This window comes from Simochromis diagramma, unplaced genomic scaffold, assembly GCF_900408965.1.
Source record: "Simochromis diagramma unplaced genomic scaffold, fSimDia1.1 OVJJ01000816.1, whole genome shotgun sequence".
Taxonomy (NCBI): domain Eukaryota; kingdom Metazoa; phylum Chordata; class Actinopteri; order Cichliformes; family Cichlidae; genus Simochromis; species Simochromis diagramma.
The window spans coordinates 12,535,320-12,556,408 of NW_024386908.1; the positions used below are offsets into that span (position 1 = coordinate 12,535,320).

The window sequence follows — 21,089 nt, forward strand, 5'->3', positions numbered from 1 at the left end:
AATATTTCTTTATTCTTTTGATATTTACACCACAAGCCATCAATAGTCTGAGTAATAATGGAAAAATGTAGGAAATGAAAGTTGAGATTAACAGGCCTTATAAACAGGGAAAAAAGCACAGTTCACTTGACATGATGTGAGCTACAGAAAACCGAGCCTACATTACAAATCTCGATGACATTTCTGCAGCAACATCAGGGTGTCTCGGCTAAACTGATAGGTGAGCTTCTTCTTCACCTTGAAGATCTCTCCAGACCGGGCGTAGTTTCTTAGCGCCCTGGACATCTTCTGGTAGGTCATGAGTCTCTTGTTGCCTTTTCTCTGTCCCCACAGTGCAGCCACCTGATCCTTATTCCTGGAGGAAAAGCGGAAAACACCGGCGGCAGCTGGCACCCAGGACAAACAGTGGGCCATGTTTGGATTCTCCAGCATCTCAAAAAGGAAGTGAAAGAGTCGCACCCTTTTACCTGCAGCCATTATGCAAACAGTAAGTGGCCTGTATGATGAAGGTGGATTTAAAGAAAGACTTATCGAAAATCATGGCAGCTGTGCCAAAACAGTTACTACAGATTACAGTTAATCGTTTCCTCATTTGTCACATATTCCCAGAAAATCTCTTCAGTGATGAGATGCCATTTAGTGGAGAGGCTAAAGCTGTAAACAGTGTGATTATCTGATAGATATGTAAAAACAGCTATTGTGGTAAGCGATGCACGGCTCCATTGTTTTTTACGGTAAAGGGAAGGTCTCTTATTTGCTCTCTTGGTATTATTTCCCTCATGCTGATAGCAACAGAGACAATAACAGTATCCAGTGACCAAAAAAAGCAGAACTCACCACTCCCCCCTGCTGCGGCTGGGTGTTTGGTTGATTTTCTTGTTGTCGTGAAGCTTCGCATTGGCCCACGCTCAGACAGTGTTGCTGTTGTGTTTTGGCCAAGTCCTGCTGGAGCATCTTGTGCAAGGAAGGGCTGGAGTGCAGGTTTGATGTTCTTCAATTAGGGAAAAAAGATGAAGAGAAGAAAAAAAGAGAATCAACAGAATTTCCAATTGCAGAGTGCTTACCAGCCTTCAAATATGTGAGAGAAAACAAGTGCTAAAATACAAATTATTGATGCATACAGGTGGCTCATAGTATGCCCAGCAATGCTTGCATGTTTCGTCTGCAGGTACATTTCTTTCCTCCATAGCCGTCCAATGCACCTTGTCTGTCAGAAAAAGCAGAAAATTACTTTAGAAGCTGTAGTCAAATAAAATCAGTGAATAATTAATAGATTTCCAGTTTCCACTTACCATTTTCTGCATTGTTTTGTCTGTGATACTCCTCGAGGAACTCTAATATAACCTCCAAATCAGACTGAGTCTCCTGGAAAAAACTCTGATAGATGTAAATAATATAAAACCAGCCTTGAATATGTCAGAATTGAAAAGATGTTGCAAGTTCTCTTTACCATCACTGATAAGGTTGAGTCGAATGCTGTACCGTCCTTGCAGAATGGGAGAATTACACACAACTGACACTGAGACACTCAAGTTCGGGGACTCTTATTATACCCCCCACGGGAGCGGGCTTTCTGCATACATAAAACCAAACGTTTTCTACCCTGGGCTCGCAGGAACAATGACCACCATCCCACAAAGCCCCCGACACAAGCACCAGTCAACCCATCAACAAAGCCTCCCAGCACTGACCACATCCTCCCCGCTGAACCAGATAAGACCTGGCCTGGAGGCAGCTTCTACACAATGCTCTCGATTCAGGAAAACGCACACTTGCTGACACATTTTTCCTCACAGGATGTGTCTTAATTTCATATTTTGTGTGCCTGTTGTAATATTTCACTGCATTGGAGACGGTGCCAAATCTTTCAACATGTTTTTAAAAAATATATTTTTGTACGATAATAGCAGCGTGTAGCTTTATTTTGAGTTTTTTGTTTTTTTTTTTTTTTTTTTTGGACAGATGTTGAATCATTGAAAGATGATGATATTTTCATATCAGCAAAACTGAACAATACTGAGAAAATGATTTAATTCTTACATTTTAAATTATTATATCTTAGTATTTATGGATAAAGATTAGTGCAACCATGAATTATATTTTCCACTTAATATTTACATGTACATAAAAATGATCATTAGAATTTTAAACATTATTACCTTTTTTTTTATTAGTATATCAAACATGCTACAGTATAATTTATATGCTTGGTGGTAAATCTTGAATAATCTAGTGGCGATATGATGGTAATTATGAAGGCTGTAAACTAAACAAATTAAAATATAGTTTGAAAAACTGTAACCAAATTCCAGGTTTTCATTTTTTGCTATATTAGAATTTAAAAAAAAAAAAAAAGATTTTATATTTTCATGTTTTATTCTGTGACTTTATGTCTGTAAAAAAAGTTTATAAAAGTTTAAAGTTTTACTTATTTACTTCAGGCTCTATACAGACCTACAGTCAATCTTTCTTTTTAAAGAAACATTAGCCAGCTACTGGTTCCTGTCAACATTAATTGAACTGAATTTGATTTAATTTACTCTGATTTATTTGGACATGTAAAAATGTTTACAACAGTGTTGTTGAATGCTTACAGTGACATAAAAACAATCCAAACGGCAAAAGGAAAACTGGAGCATATTAAAGTAAAACAATATGCTAAATGCACGAGATCCACATAGGTTTAAAAAAAAAGAAAAGAAAAGAAGAGTAAAAGAGGCACTACAGACGTTAACAGATTTGTAATCATGAATTTCAGTTCACTAATTGCTAAAAAATTTTTTTTAATATTAGCAATAAAAGAAATACAAGTATACAAATTTAAATTTTAGTGACATCCTTGATTTTAACTGATGGCTTTGGATCATCCGTCATTTTAGCTATACCCCTTCTTTAAAAGTACGTGCCTATATCATCCAACTAAAGTGTTGCTAAAGCAATACAGTTTAAATTTATTTTGTTATAAATTACAAAATGAGAATATTAAAGTCTTATTTACAAGTAATATACAGTGAAATCTCTTTCATATACTACTAAAAACAACTTAAATAATGTACACAAACACTTCTAAACGCATAGCATACAGAATCAATTTACAAAGTCTGTTACTTTTTCTGTCCCAAATTCTCAAATAATGACATGCTTTGAATAAATAGGGATCCAGAAAGAAAACCTCTAAGGAAAACCACTTTAATTTGGTTCTGTGAGGTTAATTTTACTCTTAATTTTTGTTGCTGCTGCCTTGAAGTCAATCTGGTAAGCAAACAGTATGTTAAATAATCCACAGAGTACTGGTTGCAACTGCCAGAAAATGTGTATGTTGTTCAGTAAAGGTATTGAAATAATAATAAAAAAAAACCCAAAAGAAAACAAAAACATTTTTATAGGTTTTTTGTAAATTAATACATTTTACAACCAGGATCCAGCATGTAACGAAAATATTTGAGTCTTTGAAAACTTTGACATCCTGAGAGCTCTCCGCCACATCAGAGTTTGGTGTGTGAGGTGAAGCTTGCGGCCAGGTCGTAATCTTCGTGCGGCTGATAGTGAGCGTACCAGCTGTGCCAGTCTGCTGCCGCAGACCCGCAGTAGCTCTGCTCGGACGGATTGTGCTGCTGGGTGTGGGCCTCCTCCTGTGGAGGGTGACGGGGCAGGTGCATGGGCACATGTGCAGAGCCGAGCCTGTGCAGGATGTCTGGGTTAAACTGGTAGGTGAGTTTGCGGCGTACTTTGATGATCTCCCCAGTACGGCTGTAGTTTCTCAGAGCTCTTGCCATTTTCTGATAGGTCATGGTCTTGCGGTTGCCCTTACGCTGGCCCCAGCACTCAGCCAGCTTCTCCTTGTTTTTGGAGATGAAGTGGAAGGTGCCGCTGCCGCTGTCCGTCCACTGGATTGAGTCGCCCATGTTGGGGTCATTCAGAGCCTCGTGCAGGTATTCATAAAGTCTGAGCTTCTTCCGACCTGAGGAGACGGACAACAGCGTCGTTTCAGTTTTGATTGCACAAAAAAGTGTAACAACAACAAATTTTCAGGTGTTTTTAAAACACTGATCACCTTTGCCATTCCTTTGTGGTGGTAAGATGGAGTAAAAATGTGGGGATTCATTTTGCACTGAGTGACTCAACGCGACATCGGGTATGACTTGAGGCCAAGACTGCTGCTGTAAAAGACACATTTCATATAAATATCCAGATTTCTATAATCTCGGTTCTCAAACTTATCAATGCTTTGCACTTACAGCCATGTCATTCCAGTCATAAACAGGAGTTGGGACTTCAGACTGGTGTGTGACGAGGCAACAGGAGATCTGACACTGCAGTGATTGGTGGTGACTTCCCAGATTCTCGTAATATGAATAATCTGAAAAGACAATTTCAACTTTAGTACATCAATAATCATGTAAAACTTTAAGAATAAAGACTCAAATTGTGTTTTTTACCTCACCACAAAGAACCTCTCCCCAAATAAAAACAATTCAATCAATCTAACAGATCCATAAAGTTCACCTGAATCGTAGTATGAATTGTTCGAATGCTGCTGAATCACATCGATTGCATCCTGAAAGTGCTGATTGATGTCACTGTCCAATGATGTCTGAAATACAAATCCGCCTCATTTTATACAAAATAATATAAAGAGGTAAAATAATAATAAAGCATGAAATGCATTTAATATTTATTTAAAAATCGAAACATTTGTAATTAGCATTTATTCTAACTCACCAATTTGTATGTGTTTCCCTCACTTGAGGCCATTTCTGTCCCTACCGGTGAGCGCTGCTACACTAGTGCAGGTGCACACTTTGGACAGGTATATATATGTAGGAGACCTCCAATACCCGTTTGCCGTTCAGCCACATAATAGAAAGAGAGGCCGGTCAATTTAAATGTTTTAATGTACCGCACTTCTTCTTTTTTGGAAGCACAGACCAGATAGACTTCTAAGCATCACTTTCTCTCTATCTCTAATCACGCAGATTACAATCTACCAAGAACAAAAACCTCTTTTATTGCGTGCTCCAACCAGGGATAACACCAATTCTCAGCCTTACCTAAGAATTTGCATACTGGGCGAGATGTCACTAACATATCTATAATCTGGGCTGTCCAGTTATTCGCTTTTTGGAAGAATGAAATATGAGTCAGTGGAGCTGCAGAAAATTTTCCATTGTGGCGTTCGTCTTCTGCAGATAAATAAATTAGAATCTTCCTAAAAAGTTAGAAGATATTACAATAAATTCACAGAACACTAAAAGAACCAAAAAGTGGATTTTAACTTATCTTCCACTCTAACTTTTACATCCACTGTAGCGTCATTTTTTGATCATTTATTTACCAAATTCAAAGTTTACTAATGCAACTTTAATCTGAAATTCTATCGCTACGCCGCACAAAAAGTGCAATCCTAGAATTTCCGATGCATTAAACAAAAAACATTAAGTTAAAATCAGAAAGAAAAGCACTAAAAACAGTCATTATTTTTTCTGTACAATAAACATGATCATTAAAGAGAAACAGCTGGCACGGTTTACAGTTATGTACTTATTAATAGAAGAAAACAAGCTTCATATTCAGGTGTACAAGGACTCGGTGTGGAGCTGAAGCCAAATAAAAAAGCCACAAGCATATAAATTTTCAATCGAGCAGAATGCTTTTAATGCAGCTTCAGATAAACGCGATTATAAAGGTTAATGGTTAATAATGCGATCACTGTCGAAGTAAGCCTGAGTCTTTTTCTTTCTTCTTTTTTCCGCACCACAGAGCTAACCCCCCTGTTCAAATAAACATTGGCTTTTTGAGAAGTTCTTTTTCACAGGCGTGGAGTTTTAAATATCAACTGACTAGTTCCTGAAGTTCCCCTTTCAGCTCAGTTAAAGTTTGCAGGCAGTCAGGCCTGAGTGCACAGCTGGAAACGTCATGGAAACAAAGATGTGGACCTGCAGAGATTATAACTTATGTTAGGGTTATGTTAGCTTCACTCAGATGATGTGATTTGCATTTTAATTCTAAGATGTTTTTACTCTTTAACACATTTTTTCCCCCAATAAAAAAAACTACCTTATTACAGTTAATTATCTCTCTCTCTCTCTCTCTGTGTGTGTGTGTGTGTGTGTGTGTGTGTGTGTGTGTGTGTGTGTGTGTGTGTGTGTGTGTGTGTGTGTACAAGCATGCAAATGTCAGTGTGAGTGCGTGGCACATGTGTGTGTTTCCTGCCTGTGCAGCAGGCTGATAAAAACAAAGAACCACAAACCTTGTCCCCGCTCCCACTTTGTCTTTCCCTGCTTCCATTCAGGGTGAAACTCCATAAATTAAAGACCACAACCTGTCGGGGTGCAGCCAAGGCCTGACAGCTGTGTGCTGGTTGTGGCACTGTGTGGGACTGTGTGGGATGAGGAGCTTGCTCCATTAAGTTGCTCGTCTGGCTTTTTCATTAGTGGTATAGCCTGTATTATTATATCAACACTGGTATTTGGTCTTTCTTTATCACTAAAGAGGTCAGTTACTGCACTCACTAACAACAGGGAAGTAGCATGGGCTGCTTTTTGAAACCATGGTGGCTATTGTGTTACTCTCATTTTACCCTAGTCTGATTCCTCCACTATTTCCGTGATTGCCCTCTCCAGGGTTGCTAATAACTGCAATAGTAGATGGTCTGGACTAAAATTGCTCAACACATCCCCCAGAGAACAATATGGAACACTTTTGTTGGTCTCTTGATGTTTTTTTTTAATCGTCTGATCATAAGATCAAAACTGTCTATTGTTATGCTTAAATACATGCAAATGATGCTGGCATGTTATCACGCTGAACCATAAACAGTTTAAACAATAGATGTACCTACAGCACTGTGCGAATCTCTTCAGCTAACTCTCATTTCTCTGTATATTTTTTCCAAGGAGTCAGACTTTCTTTTAAGGTTTTTACACCTAACTGAAAAAACCTTAGCAAAGAACCAATTTTAAAATGTATCTTTAGGCACTTTGTTACCAGCAGTTTGCTGTAAATCTGCGAGGAATTCTAGATGCAACACTGTTTGACAGGCTTAAAATATTATCTTTGTGTCAATAAGGTGATTCTCAAAGAGCCATTAGCTAAACACTTGCCACATCTCATCATCATGTATCCTTAAAAATGTGAAAAAACAAAACTCGCGCTCTAACATTTGTTTTTGCATTTGAAGAAAAGCGCTGACACAGGGCCTGAGAGATGGATCTGACCTTTCAGCTGATCCATCTACAAAATAAGGTCTGTAAAACAAGGTGGAAGCTCTGTCATGGTTTGGGAATTCAATTCAATTCAATTTTATTTATATAGCGCCAAATCACAACAAAAGTCGCCTCAAGGCGCTTCATAGATACAGAGAAAAACCCAAAAATCATATGACCCCCTATGAGCAAGCACTTTGGCGACAGTGGGAAGGAAAAACTCCCTTTTAACAGGAAGAAACCGCCGGCAGAACCAGGCTCAGGGAGGGGCGGCCATCTGCTGCGACCGGTTGGGGTGAGAGAAGGAAGACAGGACAAAAGACATGCTGTGGAAGAGAGACAGAGGTTAATAACCGATATGATTCAATGCAGAGAGGTCTATTAACACATAGTGAGTGAGAAAGGTGACTGGAAAGGAAAAACTCAATGCATCATGGGAATCCCCCGGCAGCCTATGTCTATTGCAGCATAACTAAGGGAGGATTCAGGGTCACCTGGTCCAGCCCTAACTATATGCTTTAGCAAAAAGGAAAGTTTTAAGCCTAATCTTAAAAGTAGACCATGGCTCAGGGGGTTGGGAAGCGTATCTGTAACCGGAAGGTCGCCGGTTCGATCCCCGGGCTCTCTGTCCTGGTCGCTGTGTCCTTGGGCAAGACACTTTACCCTACCGCCTACTGGTGTTGGCCAGAGGGGCCGATGGCGCGATATGGCAGCCTCGCTTCTGTCAGTCTGCCCCAGGGCAGCTGTGGCTACAACTGTAGCTTGCCTCCACCATGAATGTGAGAGTGAATGAATAGTGGCATTGTAAAGTGCTTTGGGTGCCTTGAAAAGCGCTATATAAATCCAATCCATTATCATTATTAGAGATAGTGTCTGTCTCCCGAATCCAAACTGGAAGCTGGTTCCACAGAAGAGGGGCCTGAAAACTGAAGGCTCTCCCTCCCATTCTACTTTTAAATACTCTAGGAACAACAAGTAGGCCTGCAGAGCGAGAGCGAAGTGCTCTAATAGGGTGATATGGTACTACAAGGTCATTAAGATAAGATGGGGCCTGATTATTTAAGACCTTGTATGTGAGGAGCAGGATTTTGAATTCAATTCTGGATTTAACAGGAAGCCAATGAAGGGAAGCCAAAACAGGAGAAATATGCTCTCTCTTTCTAGTCCCTGTCAGGACTCTTGCTGTAGCATTTTGGATTAGCTGAAGGCTTTTCAGTGAGTTTTTTGGACATCCTGATAATAATGAATTACAGTAGTCCAGCCTGGAAGTAATAAAAGCATGAACTAGTTTTTCAGCGTCACTCTGAGACAGGATATTTCTAATTTTAGAGATGTTGCGCAAATGGAAGAACGCAGTCTTACATATTTGTTTAATATGTGCGTTGAAGGACATGTCCTGGTCAAAAATGACTCCAAGGTTCCTCACAGCGTTACTGGAGGCCAAGGTAATGCCATCCAGAGTAAGAATCTGGTTAGATACCATATTTCTAAGCTTTTCAGGGCCGAGTACAATAACCTCAGTTTTATCTGAATTAAGAAGCAGAAAGTTAGCGGCCATCCAGCTCTTTATGTCTTTAAGACATTCCTGCAGTTTAACTAATTGGTGTGTGTTATCTGGCTTCATGGACAGATAGAGCTGGGTGTCATCTGCATAGCAGTGAAAATGTATGCTATGTCTTCTAATGATGCTGCCTAAGGGAAGCATGTATAATGTAAACAGAATTGGTCCTAGCACTGAACCCTGTGGAACTCCATAATTAACCTCAGTGTGTGAAGAGGACTCTCCATTTACATGTACAAATTGGAGTCTATTAGATAGATATGATACAAACCACTGCAGTGCAGTACCTGTAATACCTACAGCATGTTCTAATCGCTCTAATAGGATATTATGGTCAACAGTATCGAATGCTGCACTAAGGTCTAGCAGGACAAGCACAGAGATGAGTCCACTGTCAGAGGCCATAAGAAGATCATTTGTAACCTTCACTAAAGCTGTTTCTGTGCTGTGATGAGCTCTGAAACCTGACTGAAACTCTTCAAATAAACCATTCCTCTGCAGATGATCTGTTAGCTGTTTGACAACTACTCTTTCAAGGAGTAGTTGTCAAAATGCAACATAATCTGGAAAGCCTCTGTTTAGCAACAGCTTCATATTTCAAAATGACAATGATCCCAAATACGCTGCCATTGCAGTAAAGTCTCATTCACGGATTGGCCTCCTCAGAGTCCAGATCCCAATATTATTAATGCAGTGTGGGATCATCCTGACAGAGAATAGAACAAAAAGCAGCCAACATCCAAAGAAGAGCTTTGAATATCCTTCAAGAAGCCTGGAGAACAGTTCCTGAAGGCTACTTAAAGAAATCAGAAGAAAGCTGACTAAGAGAGTTCAAGCTGTGTTGAACTCTGTTAGGCAAAGGCGGTCACACCTCATATTAATTTTCCAGTTGGTTAGAATTGTAAAAATTCTGTTATTCCACATATGACTGCACACTTCATTAACTCCCTAAAACCCAAACTCTTCCACGGCATGCATTTTTAATTTCTTTGATATTTGGGCTGATTGGGACCCGATGAACGTAAAAACAAAGAATTACCAGATTTATTTTTTTTTTACCTGATTTTTTGTTTCTAAGAAAAATGAGAGCCACATATAGACCAGTAGCAGTGTAATGTATTCGTAAGTGGATATCAGGCCCTTGTAGAGCAAAATGGAGTATTTTGGTCTAAATAACCCAAAATGTGATGTCCACAAATGTGGACGCCAGGTCCTAGGAGGTTAAATCACTGCAGAGTACTGCAAACGCCAGTGTTAGAAGTAAGTTCTCCAGATTGTCCATTAAGCCAAAACACAGCACCTTCTCTATATAGTCATCTGCCAGGTATCATCATTATTATTATCAATATTTCATATTCTGCCTGTAGTCTTTTACATTGTTTTCTTGTGTTCTTTATCAACTAGTCAGTTATATCCATATATAGCATTTTTTCTTGTTTTATACTTGTGCATATATGCTGTTATGCTTCGTTCCATACATTTGTATATTTAGATTGTTATTCATGAGAATTGTGAGATAGTAATATGGTGCTAATGACACAATAATACTTAAATAATTGTTCTTCTTTTACTTGTTACAGATTAATCTGTGTGCATTTTTTAATGTTCCCTTTATATTGTGAATTCTTCTAGCTTCAGTAATCCTGAAAATTTGCAACAATTTAAATATTTATTCCACTACTCTCTGTTCTTTCTCAAATAGCTAAAAGCACTCCACCACAATCTTTTCTGTTCTGTTCTACAGAACAAAATCACTCCACAGTGACAGTGTAAGAAACAGCTTACCTGTGTAAATGAAAGAAAGGAAAAAATATTTATTATATACTAAACTCAACAAAATGTTTCAGTTTTATGATGCAAACCTTTTTCTTAATGTGATACCGGTTTTATAGATATTTTGCTCCCATTTTAGGATGTTCAGAAATCTTCTATCTGATCAAAATGTTTTACCATGTATTTATCGTTGTGCAATTGTAGTTAACGGTGGATGTTATTGTTGTGTTGCCTGTGTTTTTGGATGGAAGAGTGTGAAAGACATACAAAGGCAGGGAGAGGGAGATGGAGGTTCGATTCTGAAGGTGTTGCAGTATGTTTTCAGGCAGAGCAGAGCTAGGCTGCAGCTGTATCTCTCCAAACAAAGAAGCACTTTCCTTCCCCTTCTCAATTCAATAGCTGCGTGCATGTCTGCACCAGTGTGGGAACGGCAGGTTAACCACAACACAGTCAGTACCATTGTTCTTCTTTATTTACTGGCACTCGATGAAAATCAAGAAGTGGTAAAGCCAGGCATGCATAATTATACTATTAGACTGAAAGCTGCTGTGACCGCAGAGTTGTAATTATTATCTATGCACTGCGATCATGTTTGTATAATGGGTGACACATTAGCAGACAGACAAAGCTCGTTCTGAGACTTTTAGTGTTTTAGTGTTAAAGTTTAAACAGGGTTCATGTTTTTTTTCTTTTTGTTTGTTTTTTGACAGGCACCTTTACCTTTTCGCTCATTATGGTTTAGATAAAACTCTTTAAGGCTTAATATCATGTGGATTCTACATGGCTAAGCACAAAACATCACACTTCTATGGTACTGACAGTCTGTCCTTTGAATTAATGTGGAATAAAATGTCATAAATAAACGTAAATATCTACTCCTCAAATGAGGCTGGTATTTGTGTCGTGGCTTATTTTCTAAAGGTCTGCATCAGTGCGAACAGGCCAGCAGACGGCAGAATAGAGCAGTAAATTAAATACATAAGGAGAACTAGAGAACTTCTCTCTTTTTGTTTGTTGATCCAGCATTCAAGAGGTTTAATGTTTTAAACGTGATAGATATGTTCTTTGTCAAAAGATCAAAACTAGGATAGGGTTATATATAAAAAAAAAAAACACCCAGCACGCCCCTGCGGGCGGTTTATCCTTCAAGCTCGGGTCCTCTACCAGAGGCCTGGGAGCTTGAGGGTCCTGCGCAGTATCTTAGCTGTTCCCAGGACTGCGCTCTTCTGGACAGAGATCTCCGATGTTATTCCCAGGATCTGCTGGAGCCACTCGCCTAGCTTGGGAGTCACCGCACCTAGTGCTCCGATTACCACGGGGACCACTGTTACCTTCACCCTCCACATCCTCTCGAGCTCTTCTCTGAGCCCTTGGTATTTCTCCAGCTTCTCGTGTTCCTTCTTCCTGATATTGCTGTCATTCGGAACCGCTACATCGATCACTACGGCCGTCTTCTTCTGTTTGTCTTCCACCACTATGTCCGGTTGGTTAGCCACCACCAGTTTGTCCGTCTGTATCTGGAAGTCCCACAGGATCTTAGCTCGGTCATTCTCCACCACCCTTGGGGGCATCTCCCATTTTGACCTTGGGACTTCCAGGTTATACTCGGCACAGATGTTCCTGTACACTATGCCGGCCACTTGGTTATGGCGTTTCATGTATGCCTTGCCTGCTAGCATCTTGCACCCTGTCAGTGGCTTCTATCTCCTCCTTTGGCCAGCCTATTACCCCAGCAGGGTACCGGATCACGGGCAGGGCGTAGGTGTTGATGGCCCGGATCTTGTTCTTACCATTCAGCTGACTCCTCAGGACTTGCCTGACCCTCTGCAGGTACTTGGTGGTTGCAGCCTTTCTAGCGGCCTCTTCATGGTTCCCATTTGCCTGCGGGATCCCCAGGTACTTGTAACTGTCCTCTATGTCTGCAATGTTGCCTTCTGGTAGTTCAATCCCCTCAGTTCTGACTACCTTCCCTCTCTTTGTTACCATCCGACTACACTTCTCCAGTCCGAACGACATTCCAATGTCATTGCTGTATAGCCTGGTAGTGTGGATCAGTGAATCGATGTCTCGTTCACTCTTGGCATACAGCTTGATGTCATCCATGTACAGGAGGTGGCTGACAACTACTCCATTCCGTAGCCAGTATCCGTAGCCAGTCTTGTTAATGATCTCACTGAGGGGGTTCAGGCCTATGCAGAACAGCAGTGGGGACAGAGCATCTCCTTGGTAGATCCTGCACTTGATGGTGACTTGTGCTATGGGCTTGAGGTTGGCCTTCAGTGTTGTCCGCCACATCCCCATTGAGTTCCTGATGAAGGCTCTCAGGGTCCTGTTGATCTTATATAGTTCTAGGCATTCCAGGATCCAGGTGTGGGGCATTGAGTCATAGGCCTTCTTGTAATCAATCCAGGCAGTGCACAGGTTGGTCAGTCTGGTCCTGCAGTCTCGGCTGACTGCTTGGTCTGCCAGTAGCTGGTGTTTTGCGCCTCTGGTATTCTTGCCCATCCCTTTCTGTGCCCCGGTCATGTATTGACCCATGTGCCTGTTCATCTTAGCCGCTATGATGCCTGACAGGAGCTTCCACGTGGTGCTGAGGCAGTTTATTGGTCGGTAGTTGGAGGGGACCGGTCCCTTTTGGGGGTCCTTGAGGATCAGGACTGTCCGGCCTTCGGTTAGCCATTCCGGGTGTCTCCTGGGGAGGTATTCCTGAGGACAACTTAAAGAAATTACAAAAAAAATAGCACTCAAGATGTACTGAAGAATAAAGATGGTCATGCCAAATATAGACTTTGAAGCTGGTTAGCATTGTGCAAACTGTTAGAATTGCTGTATATCCTGTATTTCTATGTGTGTCTGCACATGTTTCAGTTAATTGTAAGCATCATATAAAGTAAATGTGTGGGGGCAAACCTTTCCCAGTGCTTTAGAGAATCAAAAACTGTTTAAAATACCTGAAGTGAACATGATGAAGTCTGTGAAGGTCCTCAGTCATCCAGGTTATGGTAGTATAAGGCCCTTGGAAAGAAAAGCGGCTGGACCGGAAGAATCCAGACGCTTTTCAATACGGTGCATTACAGTGCATTACCTACACATTACTAGTTAGCATATTAGTAGCTAAAGCTTTAAAATAAATAATACGGAGTACAAATGCAATATTTTCACACAAAATTATCAGAGTAACAGCTTGAAATTGTGATATTTAGATACAACGAATCTCTTTTCCTAATGGTCGTATCCATGCTCTCATTCAGTGGTGTTGGGGATTGAAATATTAACAGTACTCTACATGGACTGTTCTGGTGGGGAGTACTGGTGGTGTGGGTGTGATCATAACCTGCCTTCAATATAGACATATGCCTGGACAGAGCGATACATGGCATGCAGGCACATGCAGAAACATAAGTAAAAGGGCTTTGACTGCAGGCTTTATAGATGTTGTGCAGAAAAACTTTTATGGCAAAAAAGTTTGTGAGATGCTGATGCAGTTTTTGGGCTTTCAGTCCAATCGCTGCTGCCCTGTACTCTGAAACTTTCCATTTAGTGTGTAATGTTTATGATAATGTGCTTTTCAGTGTTGCTAAAACACTGACAGTACTATTTACAGAGGAAGTGGCATTTTGTCTAATATGGTGAAGTAATGACACACACGCACAAAGAAACCCTTCAAGTATGGGGAAGTTTAAAATTGCACTTAAAGTGATTTGTGTATTTCAGGTTACATTTTATTGGATACATTTCCTCAGACATCAAACAGAAAAACAAAGGCCACAAGCTCTGCTGTGAGCTGAGGTAGCACAAAACGAATTAAAAAACATCAGATCAGTGTGTCTAATTAGCAAACAGCGTTAGAGAGTAAAATCCAATATTTGGATAGTGATGTGGTGGAATATTTAGTTTGGAATAGATTTAAAAACAAGAGAAAAAATGTGCTGAAAGGTGGTTTGGGGGATTCAGAGAGAGGTTTTCTACTTTCTGCAGTACACCACTGCACTATATGCCACCACTCCCACAACTGCTACTAATGCAGCGCCTCCATAAAGCAGCTCGGTGGAGCTCAGAGGTTTGGTCTTGGGAGCAGTTGGCCGTGGCTGCAGCTTCTCTGCAGGCTCCTTAACTGAATGTTTATCCACGTCTGTGAGGGGGATCTGTGAAAACTGTTGTTGCTCGACACTTGCTGCTGGAGGCTCCGGTGCAATCGGTGCTAGAATAGAAGGAGGGTGGAGGCCCTGAATGGAATACAGCTCCTCTACTTCAGATGTTGTGGTTGAAGGGACTGGGGTGGATGTTGTGGAGGGGGGGTCGAGCTTAACAATAGGCAGAGGAGGCAGGGCCATCGGGGGAACCACGTGCCTGAACTCTCCTGGCTCACGCTCCATATAAGGCTCCTCTGCTGACACCAGGAGCTCCTGAGTTTCTGGGGCCTGGAGGTCCTGCTCCTCTTCCCTGAGTGCCACCAGCTCCCTCTCCCCACCCAACACACTTAACATACTTGTTTGCATCTCCTCATCTTCTTCCTCCTCTTCCTCTGCTCGCTTCCCTTTCTTCTCTGCCTCCTCAAGCATCTCAGCCTCGTCCCGCTCCAGGTGGACCATGTCAGAGTTGGAGGAGTGGTTCTCCTCCCCTGTCAAAAGTGCCCCGTCACTGCTGTCAAGGCTCTTGGTGTCCTCGGGGTCTACATCGCCCATTGTGGACCAGGACTCTGCCAGCAGGCTCTCACTCTGCCAGCGTGCAGGAGTTTCTGCCTGAGTCAGCAGTGCAGCAGAAGCAGGGCTGAGGGTCTCTCTGCCTCCTCCATCCCCCCTGGTGGGCTCGAGTGGGGCCTTTCCCTCCAGAATGAAGGCTGGCTGCAGAAGGGACAGAGAAGATCGCAGGTGGGACAAAGTTTCAGGTAGACTCACCAAAATATCACACCAGGGTCAAAATTTTGTATAAACATGGAAAGAGGGATATTTTATATCTTTTATATTATTTATGGTATAACTTTGGGCCCCAAAGTACCAACTGAGAATCATTTACACATAACAGCCTGAGTATTGATGGTGACCATGTTCAACCCATTACACCCGCAGCGTACCCATCTTCTGATGGGTGCTTCCAGCAGGCTTAGATACCATGTTACAAGGTTCAAATGATCTCAAGCAGGTTTCTTGATGATTCAATCATAAGATCTCAATCCAATCGAGCACTGTTGGGAATGTGGTGGAACAGGAGAGCCACGTCATGGAGGTGTAGCCAACAAATCTGCAGCAACTGTGTGATGCTATCATGTTATTATGGAGCAGAATTGGTGAGGAGTGTTTACAGCACTTAGCTTGATCCGCACCACAAAGAATTAAGTTAGCTCTGAAAACAGGCTACCACAAGGTGTACCTGATAAAGTGGATGGTGAGTATATGACGCATTGAAAATAAAACAGGACTTAAAATAAGTGCATTGAAATCCCATGTTAATCACTGATAGGGTCTCTTCTTCAGAAGTGTATTTACCTTCAAGTACATTTTGCTTAGGAAACCTTTGTGTTTTAATAAAACCGTAAATCCAGCACAACCCCTGTGTCTACAATATTTGTCTTAAGTGGTGGTAATTCCTACGTTTATTCAGCTTTACTTGTTCTGAATATGCCAAAAGTCATACTCAAGATCAAGACAGTAGTTTTTTCTTTTTGAGTTGTAAACAAGTCATGAAGGTGCTAATGTTAGACATAACTTTATTTTCTTTACTTCAAAGGACAAAAATACCTCCACTTCCAGGCCTGTGATGCAAAATGTTACCAAGTGGACTGTGCTGATTACATATTACCTCAGTTATTTTCAGATTAGCACCTCGTGTCTCAGCTTAAATCACAAAATTTGTGCTCACTATTCTGGATGCCTTTATTTAGAATTTAGAATCACAATTCTTCCACTGTGTGCACCCTTAAAAGTCTGTGTGGTGGTGGTAGTACGATAAAGGACACCTACAGAGAGACTACAGTGCATGCTGCTACAGGCCAGAAAAGCACACACTGCTCCAAGTGGGTCCCACTTTTTGGAAAACACAGCCTCATGTCTTCACAAAGACATGTAGTTACTGATACTTTGCAGCACAGCCACAAAATCCCCTCATGGCTGCTACTGTTACAGATTTTACATGTCTGTGCTCTCATTGACACGAGTGAGGGTTGTGATTGGAAAAAGTTGCTCACTAGCTTGTCGTTATTGCAGCAGTCTGTGGCTATCTATAGCCTCGACCTGCATATCTTACTATGTTTAGACACTGTATACATCTCCATCTGTCACCCGAGAGTGGCAGCTCTTTTAGTGATGTCACATGGCATGAGAATAGGGCGAGAGTAGTGACACGAAATGGAAATGATTATGTCGCAGTCTACCTCTAAATTTAAAGGAAATGTTAATATATAATCATATGAAATCAGAATTTTGGAGAAAATATTCATTTTTGATAATGGTTAGCACTGTTGTGTACGCATGCATTCAGCCCAAATGTGCCACATAGACTGAAGGTGACCCCCCTGTTCCCAGCTCAGCTTCGCCTGCACAGATTTGTCACCCTCATGCCAGTCCCAGAATAGATATTTTTAGCACTTCTGTCTGATGTTGTATCACATTTACAACATGTGGCCTGTCTGCGTGTCTCGCTGATTTCAGAACATACCTCTTAATGAGCCTCTAACAGTCGCTCTACACCTTGAATTTGTTACATTAGTACTTAACACAGTATTACATGTTGCGGATCGCTGTAGAGAAAAACAAATAGAGGTAATTAGCGATGCAGAAGTTAAAATTTGATTCAGTTTTAGTAGAAAAGCTGAGGAATTTCCTTCAGTTGATATCTTTACAAAGGAGGCCTATCAAATGTCATGTTTATTATACCGTAATATGACTTCAATAAGGAAATTGTCTAGTGGTTCAGCTGAGTGTTGCTGTCTCATTGTGTTTCTCAGCCATTAGCTGGTAAAACGTATCTCCCACAGTACAAGAAATAACATTATAAGATAAGATAAGATAAGTATCAATCCTGAGGGAAATTCTTACAGTCAATAACAATAGAACCAAGAGCAGAAACACAAACAGTGTGGAGTCACAGAGAGTAAAAACAACAACAACAAAAAACCCCTCAAGTGCTAAAAAACAAGGTGCTGAAAAGAACAACATTATGAAAAATAAACATAAATACAAATATGATCATTATTAATAAGGTTAACACAACTTGCAAATGCAAATAGTATTATTGTAGTAATAATCCTCCTATCTGGTAAAGAACATGTGTTTTATTTAAAGATTGCTTCACTGTTGCTGCTTTAAACGCACATACCTGCAGTTCAAAAACAAGACAGTTTCTTTTGTGTTGCCTCACAGAGGAAAGGCCTTTCCTGTCTGTTATGCAACAGCTTGTAACTTTTTTGTGCAATAAAACCTCTGACTGGGTAAAAACAATAGGAGCCTTTTAGGCAATGGACAAACTTTTTCATTTTAGAGGAGGACCCTCACTGCTGATGTATTTCTTGAGGCATTTATTAGGTTTTGGGGACTAAAATCCTTTATGTTGGGCTGGATTGTCTTTTTTGTTCTTGTGGACAGTCTGCTTTGTAGTAATAAACACCATAAAATGAATAAAATTGTAAATTCATATATTACACGCATTAGTTTTTATCATAACAAAAGCTACAGTGAGCTTTAAAAACATTAGAAGCCAACCAGTTTATTGTTAAAGTGTATTGATATTGATATTGATATACCTTTATTAGTCCCACAAGGGGAAATTTCATAATTTCCCCTCGTGGAAGGTCTTGTTATCTTTGTAATAACAAGACCAGCAGCTTGTTTTGTAAAAAAAACCCAAAACAACCCCCCCCCCACAGCAAATATCTATTTGATTTGGCTCTCCTCTGGAAACAACACCTCTTCTTCGTTAGATGGGGTCAGAAGGAAGGAAGGTTGTGAAGGGCTCGTCGGAATGGCCTTTGTTCCTTCTTTTGGTCCAACTTGATAATCATTCAAGCTGGTGCCAGTGGCAAAGCTCACCATTCTTTTTTTATTAACCTTGCTGAGGCTGCCTAAACCAACAAAACACTGCAAAAGTTAGAGTCAGAACTAAAGAACAAAAAAGAATAATAAAAAGTTCAAAGAGTGAGCTTTCAACCCCTCAACTCCACCCCTTCCTTAGAGAGCAAACGCCATCCAGACGTCCTAGTTGCCATATTTCCTCACACAGACACTGTGGCTCTGCGGGCCTGTGCAGCCTTAAAGTTGACCACACAAAAATGTTAAGCCCTGCATGCACACAAACAGACAGCAAAGCTCATTTGTGTCCTTACTTGCTGCTGTGTGCTCCACCTTTCCTTACTGTCCTACTTGAGTAATTGGATTCCCATTGATCCTATCCTAGCTCTAACAGACTTGTGATAAAGCAAATGCTCAGGGAGATTTAAAGCACTCTTTCTGTGCTAATGCACAATGGGGGCAGAGTGATATTGCATATTCACAAAAGGTCAGCTTTCAATGTCAAAGTTGAAGAGTGAGCTGATAAGACACACCTCCTGTCCATTTCTCTGTCTTGTATTTGTCCTTCCTGCAATCATCCTTCTAACGCTCACAGCATTAAAAGACGCACTCAGCCCCCAAAATCAAATCACAGTCTTAATTCAGAGCACAGTACTCCTTCACGTTTGATCCTGTAGAGGAGTCCAAGATTTATTTTCTGCAAGTTTAAAAAAACAAGAGAGAGAGAGAGAGAGAGAGATCCAAGCATACCTGTGTCCTCTCGATGAGCTGCTAGATGAGAGATCAAAGTGTGATGTGCATTCAGACACAAATTCACAAATCAACAGATAGGCAGACATGCATGCTGGAGCTGGCACAGGAGTAACAAGGTAGGCAAGCTGTGCAAAAGTCTCTCTCTCTCCCCCTCCCTCCTTGTCTAGCTCTCTCTCTCTTTTCTCTCTCTCTCTCTGAGCCACCCTACTTCCCAAATCCATCACATAAGAGCTGGCTGGAGAGGAGTCAGCAGTGACTTCACTGTGAAGCAGGATAAATGTTGTAAGTCAGCTGACTCTGACTCTGAATTAATCAAGGTGTGAATCTTCGTGTTTGCGGTCTCTAAAGGTTGGCAGATGTTAGCGTGAGTAGCATTCGCTTAGGTCAACAGTCTGTGGACTTTTTATGTTCACTGTCCAAACAGCAGATTATCAGTCAGCTCACAGTGTGCACAGCAGGAGCACAGAATGGAAAATGCACGTCAGATGGGGAGAAGAGCCATTTTTAAACCAGAACTTTCCAACTTCTAGTTCCCCCTGCTGGCAAGACACTTCATAAAAGAAGGAGCAACTTCACCAACATGTTTTATTTATTTATCTGCCTTGCACTTATTCTTTTTAACTGTATATGCCACTCTGCACTCTCAACTACCCCGTGGGGATAAATACAGTAATCTTAATCTAAAAACTATAGTTTTACATTTTAAAACGGCACTCAAGCTCTGTATTTACAATTATCTTGTTTCATCCTCTCATTTCTTCTGCTTTCTCTCTGCTGTTAAACATTTATTATAAAACTTGTCACAAGACTCTATACAAAGAAAGCAAAATACCACAATAAAGTCTTAATTTTATTCTACAGAGGTATGTTTGAGTTGGTTTGGAAATAGGATGTTAAAGTTGGAACTGCCAGGCAAGAAGAAAAGAGAATGCAGTGAAAGAGGAAACAATGCGGGTTAGTATGGCACAGGAGAATGCCAACAAAGAAGACCACAATTAAAACCTGAGATGGTTTTCCAACAGTCTTGAAGGAGTTCCCAGAGATGCTGAGCACTTGGTGGCACTTTTGCCTTCCCTCTGCGGTCCATCTCACCCCAAACCATCTCAATTGGGTTTAAGTCAGTTGACTGAGGAGGCCAGGTCATCTGGTGCAGCACTCCATCACTCTCCTTCTTGGTCAAATAGCCCTTATGTCACAGAGTGGGAATTTGTATTTGTCTTTTATAATTGGTTTTATTCTGATTTTAGTGTTTATTTATGAGTGTAGTTTTTATTTGCGTGATTTATTCTGTTTGTATTCCATGTTTTTATATGACATTGTTTTAATCCACTGTGGACTGGCTAGGCAAATTGGCTGATAGCGATCACTTGCTGAGGCATGGGTGTGTCCCGAGGTGGCCTATCAGCTGTTTAAAGGACCTATTAAAAGTGAGCTGGCTGACCACTAATGGAGAGAGGCCCCACATATGAAGAGGAATGCGTGAAGGCGAGTGTGGAAAAGAGGGACCAGCTGCCTGATCGTAGCGTGCGACGGCTCATTTGGAGATGGACCGGTTCCGACAGCAGGGCAGAGGTACACCTCTGCTTGCATTTGTGAATAGTGTCTCCACTGCTGTTCACCAGGTGCAGTCGTGTTGGGAGAGGGTCGCCATGGCCATTAGCCAGGTCAGCTTCCGGGACGATGGTTCTGGCCAGTAAATGTTTACTTAAAGGGCGAATCCACGAGGGGAGCCGCGGTGGCATCGAGCGACAGACTCCAGTGCAGTGTGTGAGCTGGGCTGGTATGTGACGGGCT

At 41.2% G+C, this 21,089-nt stretch overlaps 3 protein-coding genes across 6 annotated transcripts; all 3 read right to left on the reverse strand.

Annotated features, from left to right (window-relative positions):
- Positions 1–718, reverse strand: spi2 (Spi-2 proto-oncogene). The gene has a single exon (XM_040035469.1). It carries the CDS (start codon positions 475–477, stop codon positions 163–165), a length of 315 nt encoding a protein of 104 aa, XP_039891403.1. The 5' UTR covers positions 478–718; the 3' UTR covers positions 1–162.
- Positions 719–2,556: 1,838 nt separating this feature from the next.
- spic (Spi-C transcription factor (Spi-1/PU.1 related)) lies at positions 2,557–5,096 on the reverse strand. Of its 2 annotated transcripts, none has more exons than XM_040036138.1 (5): positions 4,723–5,096; positions 4,507–4,594; positions 4,239–4,360; positions 4,055–4,157; positions 2,557–3,961 (listed from the first exon to the last, which is right to left on the reverse strand). In XM_040036138.1, exons 1-5 carry the CDS (start codon positions 4,753–4,755, stop codon positions 3,486–3,488), a joined length of 822 nt encoding a protein of 273 aa, XP_039892072.1. In that variant the 5' UTR covers positions 4,756–5,096; the 3' UTR covers positions 2,557–3,485. The 2 variants fall into 2 exon arrangements, with proteins under 2 accessions (XP_039892072.1, XP_039892070.1); XM_040036136.1 differs by having other exon boundaries at positions 4,055–4,160; positions 4,723–4,973.
- A 9,117-nt stretch (positions 5,097–14,213) lies between these two features.
- On the reverse strand, positions 14,214–20,517 carry si:ch211-214j24.14 (uncharacterized protein LOC559160 homolog). 3 transcript variants are annotated; one of them, XM_040036124.1, is made up of 3 exons: positions 19,293–20,517; positions 17,194–17,275; positions 14,214–15,383 (listed from the first exon to the last, which is right to left on the reverse strand). In XM_040036124.1, exon 3 carries the CDS (start codon positions 15,222–15,224, stop codon positions 14,505–14,507), a length of 720 nt encoding a protein of 239 aa, XP_039892058.1. In that variant the 5' UTR covers positions 15,225–15,383; positions 17,194–17,275; positions 19,293–20,517; the 3' UTR covers positions 14,214–14,504. The 3 variants fall into 3 exon arrangements, with proteins under 3 accessions (XP_039892058.1, XP_039892057.1, XP_039892059.1); XM_040036123.1 differs by lacking the exon at positions 17,194–17,275; XM_040036125.1 differs by lacking the exons at positions 17,194–17,275; positions 19,293–20,517 and adding an exon at positions 18,857–19,263.
- Positions 20,518–21,089: the final 572 nt, after the last annotated feature.